The 12297-nt window shown below is 39.9% G+C and overlaps 1 protein-coding gene across 1 annotated transcript; it reads right to left on the bottom strand.

The window, feature by feature from the left end:
• Positions 1–232: 232 nt before the first annotated feature.
• Positions 233–11899, bottom strand: slitrk4 (SLIT and NTRK-like family, member 4). The gene is made up of 2 exons (XM_033974465.2): positions 10717–11899; positions 233–5200 (listed from the first exon to the last, which is right to left on the bottom strand). Exon 2 carries the CDS (start codon positions 5156–5158, stop codon positions 2570–2572), a length of 2589 nt encoding a protein of 862 aa, XP_033830356.1. The 5' UTR covers positions 5159–5200; positions 10717–11899; the 3' UTR covers positions 233–2569.
• Between the last annotated feature and the right edge of the window lie 398 nt (positions 11900–12297).

Here is a 12297-nt window from a genome sequence, read left to right as displayed (position 1 = left end):
ATAAATTTTGACATGACTGTGGTTTTAATACTGATTAGATGTAATACATTTTAATATGAACTCCATATTTAATGTGAACTCAATTTCTTGCTGTGTATTTCCTGCTGTGTAAACATATTTATGGGGTCCCCCTGACTCCATGAAACAAATGATGTATATTATCGCATCAGTATAATCACAGTTGTTGACATGGTAATAGTGAGAAAGAAATTAGCCAGTATACAGACAATTTATGACTGATAGAAAACTGTATTTATTATACTTTCCAAGATACATTCTATTCAATTGAAATGTCAATAAACACTCATAGTTTTAACTTAACAATACTCTTTTAAATAAGGACCGGATAGTTCAACAAAATTTGTGAAAAAAGCTTGAAATTAAATAAATAAAACAAAAATGAATTGAAGCATATATTGCACATGGATATGATTCTCAATTTCGTAATTTTGAACAATTCCCATCCCAGCAATGCAGAACCATATTGAGTTGAATGCACATATATTTTGGTTGCATAACCTTGAACAAGATAATTGGCAGAGATATAAGAGTAGTGGTGATAATAGTAATAATAAAGGAACTGCCAGGACTAGATTAGGCTTAAGGTTGCAATAAAAAAAAAGGAAAATATCACGTTTCACAACCAACTCTTGTTCGCTCACGCCACTCGGGTCGAATTCCACTGAGAACAACAAAGCTGACAGTCCCAGTTTGATGCCTGATACAATCCTTTTCTCTCTGCTGTTAAAGTTGCACTGTGTAACTTTTCTGCTGTAGGGTCCACTAACATGCTTGCCTCAATGGAGATGTTACTGCCTTGCCAAAAAAGGTTCCACAGTATTATTTATCGCCATAGAGATAAGCAGGTGATGAGGCCAAGTTACAGGTCAGATCTGTTTTTTCAACTAAGTAATAAAAAATAAATAAATAAATAAAAGTCTCAGAATAAATGCAAGATTGAGATGTACTTTGGAACATCCCATAAAAAGCAGTAACGTCTTCATTAGGTTTGCAGGCCTTTAGTCATTGAGTCGATTAATCGGTTGGCGGAGCTTTAGTCAACCAAAATTTGTATTAGACGACGACTACTTTTATTGAGATTATAAGGATTTATATGGGACAACAACAGAAAGGAGAAGTTAGTGAGTTCACTGATGATCTGGGTTTCGTTGGTATTTATATCTAAAAAGGCAGATTCATGATTCACAAGCTTAATTTGTCTTCCTTCTACTTTATTCTGCATAAATTGTTGTTTTTGCATGAACTCCCGTGCATGTGTGGTCTTGTGAGTGCACTTCGGATCTCATAAACAAAGATATGTAATAGTTTTGAGAGCTTTTGCCATGCCCCTTATTTCTTTAATTGACTACAGACCTAATTTCCATAGAGACAAGGAGATGGTGGACTGTCCACCAGAAAAGTTACATAGTGCACCTTTAAGTGAAACCAAATACTGTTTAAATAATCTCGTATAGAAAAATAAAGCAACTATGTCTGCATTTTGGACTACGGATCTGACCATAGGGGTTGGGATTAGGATTATACCATTTCAAGTCCGTTAAATGTTTCATCTTGTAATTTACAAACCAGTCCCACAAATACAAATAATGTAAGACATACAAAATAAATTTCCAGGTTTACGCTTACATGGCAAGCAGCTTTAGTAATATAGTTTTTTAATTACATTTTTTCAACTTTTTCTTCAGAAATAAGTCCTCTGACAGTGAATGTGCCATTATATAATATCTCACCCAAAACAGTTTTTTGAACTTTTGAAGAGAAACACCATTCAGAAGACACTATATTTAACATGGCTCTTTACACAAAAAAACATCAAGAAATCATTCCTAATAGCGGTGCCTTGTTGCCTTTTTCCAAATGAAGTACCACTAGCATTTTGAATCCATAAAAAAGTCAAAGAGTCTATGCAGAAATCCCAAATGCATACGGATTACAGCAAAGTATCCATAACCTTCGCAACTAGGACTGAGCACAACTTTCATAAAGCAAAAATAGACCAATTGTTTGAAATCTTTTGGGAAAAAAATAAATGTTGAAAATGGCGAGGTATTTTCTCAAGCACTGTTTTTCAAGACCCTTGCGGTTGAATTTGGTTGGGAAAGAAATGAGCCAAAAACAAAAAACAAAATGAAATATTTTTATAGCAGCAAATTTACTAGTCTGTATAGTCGCTGTCCGGTCCCTATTGTATGAAAGCACGTGGTATGATTCACGGTGAATAATCCAGAATAGGTCTTTAAATTGCAAATATGTCCACGCTGATTCGAGTGCTAGCTTTGAAGTGTGTGGAGCCATTTCGTCCATCTCTGCATTGGTCATTAAGGATTCCCAGAAGGCACTTTTTTTGCTATGTGTGGGAGAGAGATAGAGACCCAAAGCGAAGGAGACGAAGGAGGAGGGAGAGGAGGAGGAGGGTTGAATGATATGTTTGTGTGGCTAAAAGAGAGAGAGGGGGAGAAGCAAATCAAGCTTGAAAAGACAGATGACTTTGGCTTTCTGTCTGCCCGCATGGAACCAATGGACGAAATTAAAAACAAAAATAGCATCCTTACATTTTACTCAATGCAGTCTGCTCCTCTAGCACCTGTAGGTAGTCCGGTGTGCCTTGGAGCTTGGCTTTTAACTCATAATACTCACTTTTCCTCTGTTCCACCACAATCTTGCTATGATTGCCTCCGATTAGCGACGTCTTTTTCATCTTTCTATCCAAACTTCTACTATCTGGATAGCGTATTTCGTACCCTCCCATCCCTATACTGTTGAAATCGCTTTTTCTGTCCAGGAAATTTTGAATAAACATGCTCGGTTCTCTGTTGGGAAGAAACTCCTCCAGTTCGTCGATGGTGCTGAGTCTTTTGTTTCGCTCCAAAGTTGATAAAGCGTCCTTATCCTTGTCACAGTTTCGTAGGATAATCTTTTGCCTCTGCGAATCTGCAAACTTGAACCCTGCATCTAAATCGGAATTCCGGCCAATACCGCACGTGTGGCTCTTCCCGATATGCTCGATAGTTTGCGGGATAAACGTCTCTCCTCCCAAGTCATCACCGGGAATCGCACATTTTTTCCCGGATTTATGGTTATGCCTGCGAAGTTGCAGTGACATCGACCCACACTCTTGATTACCTAGTCCTTCTTGTCTCCCAGCTGGTTTCTTATTCCGCCTTAACACAAATACCAATAGACAAAAGGCCACGAAAACAGTTAATATAAGCACGACGAGAATGCTTAGGATCATTATAGACAGTGGGACAGGTCCGCCATTGGCTGCTTTTCCGACTCCCGCAGGGGAGGAGGAGGTCAAAACTGGAGTAGCGCTGGTTAGAATGAACGGTCGCCTATGGATCAGCTTTGGACAAAAGATTTCACTTTTCAAATTCCTTAGTTCTGTGTTAGAAAACTGCACAGGTGAGGCACATTTCACCTCTTTGGCCGCTACTCCATCGTTTAGCTTCTCCAGCCAGAGTTTCAGGGCGACCAAATCACACGAACAGTCCCATGGGTTTCCCTCTAAGTCTATTTGGGTCAAAGATTGCAATTGGTCCAACACTCCACTCACAGGTAGTGTCATGAAGTGGTTGTTTTTCAAATTTAGCCTCGCCAATGGTACACCAGCGAATACGTAAGCAGGCAAGCTCCGTAATACGTTATTGTTGAGATATAGGAGCTGTAGATTGGGCATTGAGTCGAAAGTTCCAGCTAGGATTTCTTTAATGGCATTGTACTCCAGATATAGATACTGCAAGTTTGTCAGACCCAAAAACATTTCAGGATGCAACTGTTCTAGCTGGTTTCCATTTAAATACAGTCTCCGTAAGTTGGTAAGGTTGGCAAAAACACGATTCGGGACAGTTACAATTTGATTACTGCCAAGATGGAGAAGGTCAAGTCCTTCAAGCCCCTGGAAATCATTAGGGCTTATATCTCGGATGTAATTCCCACTTAAGTGCAGTTTTTTAGCATTTGGAGGCTTGGGCATAAGATCTGCTAACGTTTTGATGTTTCGTTCTTGACAGCTGATGCTAATACCAAAATCTGATGGATGCGCCTTGCAGCTACAAGGTTGTGGGCACATTATAGGTGGCGTCCGGGTTTGAAAGGAAACAATTTGGCTATTTCTTCCGAATGGCGGTAATCCAGCCACGATACCGTTACCGTAGATTTTAGAAGAGTCTGTTGTTTTAGGTGACTTTGTAGCCATTGGCAATATAGTTGTGGGGGACATTTTGGAAGGCCCGTTATCACCTGGCAAAGGCGGCATCCTCACATCAAAGTCGCTAGCAGTTCCCATTGGGCACAGTTCTTGTTTATTGGTCTCTTTCAGTAGCCTCCCGTACAGATCATTTGGCGTTTCACAAACAGCTTCCCCGATAAAAATGTTATACGGCATATTTTCGAGCCATGCTTTGAGTGGAGCTAAGTCACAGGTACAATTCCAAGGGTTATCGTCCAACTGCAGTTCAACAATGCGGCCAATGTGCTCTAAAACTCCTATGTAAGGTAGTTTTTGGATCCTGTTCCCTCTTATATCCAGATGTGTTAGCGACGCAAACCGAAATATGTTATCAGGCAGCGCTTGTATTAGATTATCATTGAGGATAAGCACTTTCAGCTTATGGAGTTTGTTGAACGCTCCTTTCTCGATGTATTTAATCAAGTTGTAGTCAGCCTGGAGGTATTCCAAGTTCTCCACTCCGATAAACGTGTCCGCCCGCAGCACCTTTAGCTCGTTGTTGTTCAAATGCAGCTGTTTTAAAGAACTCATCCCGGAAAACGCTCCTCCTTCGATATTTTGGAGGTTGTTGTTGCCAAGTTGCAGTGACACAGCGTGGGTGAAGTTAGGGAAAGAGTTCGGGTAGAGGATATTCAAAATGTTGTATTGGAAGTTCAAATGATACAGCTGTGAAACCGGAGGGATTAGCTGCGTCGGGCGGTACACGGTTAGCTTCTCACAGTTGACGTAGAGGACGTTTTCCACGGACATGCAGGCACACACGGAGCATGTCTCTGCCATAAGCTCCGAGGAGGAGGGGTCGGCCATGGTGGGGCTGTCCAAAGAGGCAGGAGAGAAGGACAGGGAGGAGGAGAGGGAGCCCGGGACGCAGGACAACAGGGCTGCCAGCAGTCGTACAAGCAGCATCTCGCCGGTTACAAGTCCTCCCCCACAAAACCATTTAGTGACCTTCAAGACACAGAAGAGACAATTACATGCAGCAGTACAGTCATGGATATGTCTATGCACAAACAAAATACGCATATACTTAAAATGGGGTCAGCTCTATGTTCACATGGCTCTATGTTCCCACGTTTCTTAGGTTTTAGGGTATAACTGCATCTGACAGCTTACACTACACATTTCAATCACATAGTTTGCATCATTATATTTAAGATTTTACCAAAAAAAAAAAAAAAATCTTAATTTTAGTAAAGTTTATAATTTAACTTCCTGGTTCCTGGACACGAGCAGCACATATGACGTAGAGGTAATTCCATAAGTGTTACCTAGCAACTATAATGTTACCAAGGGCCAAAACCTGGCTAAACTGCACTATAGTTATAGTGCTAAACACACAATAGTTATGATTAGACTAATAAAGATACATTATAACACCTTTATTTTGTTAAATGTAGGTTTAAACTGCCAGGAAATGCTTTTATGCGTAAACTGTTCCTGCATTTTAGACGTTTTAGAATCCACTTCAACTTCATGTATTTTTGTACTTTCTCCACTAACTACCATTTAACTGATGTAAAACTATGATATATTGTAGTTACCTCAGGTACTATCCCACCAAATGAAGTAATAATTAGAAAGAACATAAAAACCATATTCACTTAAAGGTTAGGGTTTTGCTTTGAGATTCTCGTTAAGGTTAGAGCCAGGGTGAGGGTTGGGATTATGGATTTACTTACTAAAATATCTTTTAAATGTAAGAAAACAGGGCTGTGGAAACATAGAGCCATGGGAAAACAGATACGCTTCCCTTGAAACTACATGAATTACAATAGTGGCAGAACAAGCACGGATATCGTTCTGAACAATTAAATGTAACCCCTGAAAACATTGAAATCACGATTGTAAATTGCAGAGCCCCATCTGATTTTGACCTTGACCTAAGAATTTCAAATCTACTGAGAATTTAGACTAAAATAATCTTTCCGTTCTTTTATTTCCTGTATTTATTTATGTGCAGGTCCCACACTTTTTATAGCTGCATAATCTTTTGATCGCTTGAAGAATATATTTTCTTTCTTGGTGTACTTGTACCACAGTTTGGGAACCCTTGCTTTACACCATCCCGTAGAAACCGACTGTGTCAATTAGATATTTTGTCTTTGCTTATTTTTACATACAAAGATACTATCATGGCCAAAGTGCAGTCCATAGTCGAGTCCACAGCTCCAGTCGAAAGCCTACAAACTGTTACATAAGCGTGGTTGTATTTTCTTCGGCACTACATCTGGTAAAAGTGATTTGGCTAACAATGTGCGCAGTAGGTAAAAGGCTTTGTCTGAAAACAAAATTAACAATATGACATTATTTAACCAGGAAACTGGACATGCTTTGAAGAGAAATTAGTAGCAGTAATCTTAATCATTTGACCCATTATCTTTGTTTTTTTTTTTACTTAGCATTAATGGAATGTTTTCACCACCATGATAATTTGAAAACAGGAGCAACAGAACATGCATCTAAACTAAACCAGGGCCACTGCACAATAGTGATTCACAGTGGGTTCCTAAAGTAGTCTACTAGGCCCCTTGAAATATATTAAAGGGATGTTGTAATGATAACAGTTCTATAGCATATTTACTAATCATAAAAGTCTTTTATTTTAAGGCTGCAGTTTGCCAAGGTGTCGGGGTTGCCAATTCTACAGGTAAATTAGGGGTTGCTGAGATAAAAAGATTGCAATCCATAGCCATTGGCATTTTTGGTACATAGATTTTAGAGTTTTTTAGAGTTTTATATCAAATTACTACTTTGTACTTCTATTGAAACAGCAATATTTGAAAATACCCCTCACCTTTGAAGACACTACTTAATTTAAGTGAATTGCTTTCTATTGATTTGATTATAAATGCAGGGCTTGCATTTGGCTATGCACCATGTCTTATTAAACTGTATAATTTTATGCAGAAAAAAAAAAAAAAATCTTATTTTTATAAACCCTGACTATTCACGAGTTTCAACTTCCTGTTCTATGCATTGCATGCAATGCCATTCAAATGATATAACATTTAGTTTTGAATTGTTCATTGCTATAGCAACAATTACTCATCTCATTCTGAGTCCCATGAAGAGGGCTGCTTGATTATGGAAAAATTATATGACCACATATGACTCATTGTTAAGATCAAACTGTTCCTTCTACACTGTGAAGATTAACCTATAGAGAAAGTTGTATTGTATCGATTGTATTTTTTGCCATATTATGGTAGTCTAATTTCTTTCTAACTGACACAGCCCTTTTTACCATAAACCAATAGAGAGTTGTGTATTCACACACTGTGCAGTTATCTCTTCGCACTGAAGTGTTAAAATAAAGCTTTATGTGTACTCTTTAGGCAGTTGGTCGACCAAAACCAAACATTGGCCTGTGCTGGAGTTTGAAAACCGATATCCAATACATTAAAAAGTGCAAATATGGGTCCAGTATATCGGCCAACGAATATGTCCGTCTATCTCTAGTAAAAATCACTATAAATTTGATTAAGTTTATCAAATCTACTCTGAGGGGGGAAAAAAAACAAAAATTACACATCATCTTTCTGTTCACATTTGTTTCCTGGATTTATAGCGACAAGAAGACTATTTCAAAATTGCTAAGGCTTAGAACGGTCTCCAGACTCGTGTTCGATATCCTTCCACACATCTATTTATACTAAGTCTGGACCTTTTTAATTAACCACTTTAATTAAAACCACTGCAACAACGTATTTTCTCTTTGTCTCAGTTGTCCATTAATCACTAGACGCTTTCTTCACACTGCAGGCAACGCAAGCAACCCTACACAATCTGCTGCAACCCTGCCTATGCATTCTGCCACTGCATCAATCCTGTCAAGCTAAGTTTTAATAGATATTGGACCTTTGTATTAGCTATTCACGCTATGTTTCCTCCTTCTAAGGTTGGCAGGGCCCTTTCCTGTGTGACTGGGTTTAATTTGAAGCGTTCTTATCTTGATTCGAAGCTGAGCAGGATATTAATTAGGGGAGAGCAAACACAAGCCTGGGGAAAACGCAGTGACATATTGGCAGGTCAATAAAAAACTAATTTCTTTGCATTTTAGAAGCTAATACAGTGGTTTGCTTGGAGGTAGAGGAGATGGCTACAAGTGTTGTTAATATAGCAGAACTCAGTACGCGTGCTGCAGTTTAGTTAAGTTTGTAGGCTGGAGAATGAGAGGTGGAAGTAGTTGTCAATCTAGTACTGTGGTAAAAGTACATTTACTCTTAACATGGCTGAATATCAGATGACATCACATTGTCTGCAGTATTTAAATGAGAAAACAGACAAGATAATTGGTTAATAAACAGATTTTGATGGTGTAGTGGCATAAATATATACGTTGAATATTTGGATTTGCAAATAAGATGACATTTGTGGATTTCTTACTTAGAAAACACAGGAATAATAGCTACTTCTTTCCACTAATTGAGGATGCAAACCTGGAACTAAACCTAGACTAAACCAGGATTAAAACAGGACCAACTCAAGTCTACACCAGGGTGAACAGGTCTTGAATCAGGACCAAGCCAATACAACTGCAAATGCATCAACACATTGTAGATTACGTGATTTAACGTGAAAGTGCTCAACCAACATTACAAACTACCTTTTTACTGTTATAACCTAGTGAGATAAATAGCCTACTACTACCTAGTACTCCTACAATAAATATACGTTTCAGAAATTTGCATCTGAATGCACTTTTGTTCAGAATTTACGCTCAAACAGTTTACAGTGCAGCATCGTGAAATAATCTCCATTGTTGCAGTTTAGGATTGGTTGAACCTGGATTTCTTCTAATTTCGTTTGATCCATTGGTTCTGTACATTGTTGTTCAAGGTAAGTGCTGGGTTTAGTACTGGTTTAGTCATGCTTCAGGCTACTACATATTGGCTTGAGTTCGTCCTGCTCTGTTCTATAGTACATGAAATGGAGGTTAGAGTCTCGTTTAGTCATTTTAATCCCAATAACGCCCAACAAAGCCACCTTTTGTACACGACATAACAGGCACATTACTGAACAGGCAAGTAACATTCAGTATTGCATTGTTTTTTAGTCATTGTGGGTATTTGGATTTCTATTTAAGTATTTACATAGCGCCATTTTAAGACAGCAAACATGTTTAACTTATCAAAACTGGATCCATTGGTTTGTTTTGTGTAGTAAATACATTAAAACAGTTCAGTTCAGCAGTTGAGTTGGTGCAGCTGGTATGACAAATATGTATAATCTACGGTTTATTCCAAGATCCATTTTGTTCTGGCTCACTTAGTTTATGAAATTCTACTTTTAGCAGAGGAATTTGGAACTGTTTGTTACAGCTTTAGTCTTGTTTCAGCCCTGGATCACTCACTGGTTTAGTTTTTTTATAGGGTAGATTCACATTTGCTAATAGCACATCAGTGGGATTAAACTGGGACTAAACCTGGACAAAACTTAGAATAAACCAGGACTAAACCTGGACTGAAAAATCAGAACTAGAACCAAAGCCAGTCTATATTAGCACTAAACTGAGCTGAAACCAGAACCAAACCAGGATAAATGTGAATGCATAGTCCTGATTTGTAAATGCAGGGTTAGCACTGGTCTGTACAAGTGCACCAGTACATCTGATGTAATCCTGCAATATTATTTCAATCTCAAATAGTCCACGGCTGTGTGATTCTCACTGATTCACTTATTCACTCGTGCATTTAACACCAGAATGGATCAGTCCTGTATTAGTATCAGTTTAGTCCTTGTTTAGACCTGTTTGGCACTGGACTTTTGGGGAGATTTTGTTTCAGTGAATGTGTTAATTTGAAGAACTTCTAAACTGTTATTATTCAGTAGATGCACTATTGGTATAGATCGTGAGGCTAACGTACTTACTGTCCCTGTACGGAAATGTGTCCTCTGCATTTGACCCACTCTTCAGTTCTTTTATGTATCTGTAGAAAGTGATTTTACTGGTTTAGTTTGGATCCAGACTTGTTTTTCTCTCTTTTGTAATGCTGCTTTAATCAATTCCCAGCCTTTAATTGCAGTCACGAGTTAAGGCTTAATTTACAACTATATAAATCCTAATTTATATACAGTTTGCTCTATTAAATATTGATGCAGATGCAGTTCATTTTCAGAGAGCAGCCCTCCTGTAGATCATTTTAACGGGGGACTTTCTATCCATTTGTGCAGCACCTTCTTCTCTCACTTGCGGTGGTGCCCTTGGTGGGATCACCCCCCCTTTGCTAGTCCTGGTTTAGTCCTGGGTTGCTTCTCTTGACACTATATCAATTACATTATTTTTGACCTGTTCAATACAATGATTTGGCCCCCTGACGCTGCTTGGTTACGTCCCTATAAATCTTTAATTGGGGACACTCGTTACTTTAATCACATTTAGTGCCATCTCCCCCAGTGTTTTCCCCCTTGTGCTCTGTTCCGCCTCTAAAACACCCAAACCCGGTGGGAATACAGCTCCTTACCCGAATGAGAGACGGCGAGGCGCGCAGGTCCCCTCTGGTACGTGGGGCAGCTGCATAGACGAGACATGGTCCTGGTTTTGGCGCACAGGAGCGAACGCAACCCCGTTTATATCTCCATGCAGACTGCTGAACGCTGTATCCTATCAGTCTTTTACAAATGTATAAAGAAACAAAAAAACATGGGAGGAGAAAGGGAGCGCGGAGAAGAAGAAGAAGAAGAAGAAGAAGAAGAAGAAGAAGAAGAAGAAGAAGAAGAAGAAGAGGAAGGAGAAGAAAAAGGAGAAGAAGAATTAGAAGAAGAAGAAGAAGAAGAAGAAGAAGAAGGATGGCGTCCTATTTCACCCGATGCGTCTTTTGCTCACGGGTTCCTCTTGTTTGGAGAGATCACCCCTCTGCGAGTTGCTTCCCCATCGCTGCTGCGCTACATCCATTGGCAGGCATTGGGTAGACGAATTTGGGCAGGTGGAGAAGAAGAAGAAGAGGAAGAAGAAGAAAGCGCACTGACATCGAGAATTAAAACGCAGCCGGTGAATCCAAGTTGAAAATGTCCCGCATTCTTTGGAGTTTGTGGCCCCTACATACAGCGACTAATGTTTAAAGAGAGGTGAGGGAGAGAAAGAGGGAGCGCGTATGTGTCTCAGCCAAGCACACGCATCCAATTAAAACGTCCCGAAGTTGCGCACCAGCGGTTTAGAGATTCAAGAAATACCGCTTCCATTTGGTGCAACACTGGATACTCGTCAGTCCGAAAGAACATAGGGATCCTTCATGGAACAAAAAGCGAGCCACAGTAGCTTAGTTCTTGCGTAAAACTTGGATAAAACGTTTAAAATATCAGTTTCCAAAGAGCCACACGGGATAGAAAGCGGAGTACATGTTAGAAACGTGGAAATCCTCGCGAAAGGTGCAGACAAATGAGCCGAAAGCGGTGGGTAAAGATGAATAATGCAGTTTATTGAGAGGCTCGCAGTGCAGCAAACTCCGACAGATCCGGCAAAATGTCAAACGAAAACTAGTTCACAGAAGGGTGTTTTAAAGCTGGAAATCCTCACAGAGTCCTGGTACAAGCGGGTTGCACAAAATGGCAAGGTGTTGAAAACGAAAAGTAGTGTAGTTTTTTTGTGTCTTCTTGTCCGTTTGCGCGCCCGTGCCGTCCACTTTACACCGCATTCGCCGCTGAGCTGAAGCAGAGGCAGAGGGAGAAATGCAGAGATATACGAGAGAGAGGGAGGAGAGAGAGGAAGGCTGAGAGAGAGAAAGAAAGAGAGAGGGGAACGCGAAGGTGGGGGCTGAGCAAAAAACCTTGAAACGAGTCCATTATTTGTGCGCGCACTTTGAGACTGCATCTAACAGGTTCTCGTGATCTGATACTGTTGTTTTAGCGTGGGCAGGCGAGCCGAAGCAGCAACATTGTTTTTAGCTAAATAAATGGTAAAGCCGCGCGCGCTGGTGTCCCTACGAGGGGGGGAGGAAGGGAGGAAGGGAGGAAAGTGAGGGAGAAATTACAACAGACAGACACTGACCGCATTGATTGGAAAGAGAGCTGTAAAGGCGCGCCCCCGTGGTTTGAGATATGGAGAT

This window comes from Periophthalmus magnuspinnatus, chromosome 10 (genome assembly GCF_009829125.3).
Source record: "Periophthalmus magnuspinnatus isolate fPerMag1 chromosome 10, fPerMag1.2.pri, whole genome shotgun sequence".
In the NCBI taxonomy this organism is placed as follows: domain Eukaryota; kingdom Metazoa; phylum Chordata; class Actinopteri; order Gobiiformes; family Gobiidae; genus Periophthalmus; species Periophthalmus magnuspinnatus.
The sequence above is the reverse complement of the archived record's forward strand: the minus strand, read 5'-3'. Positions and strand labels throughout refer to the sequence as shown.

Bases quoted from the DNA above. Each gene is read 5' to 3' on its own strand.
- slitrk4 (XM_033974465.2), bottom strand. From the start codon at position 5,158: ATGCTGCTTGTACGACTGCTGGCAGCCCTGTTGTCCTGCGTCCCGGGC.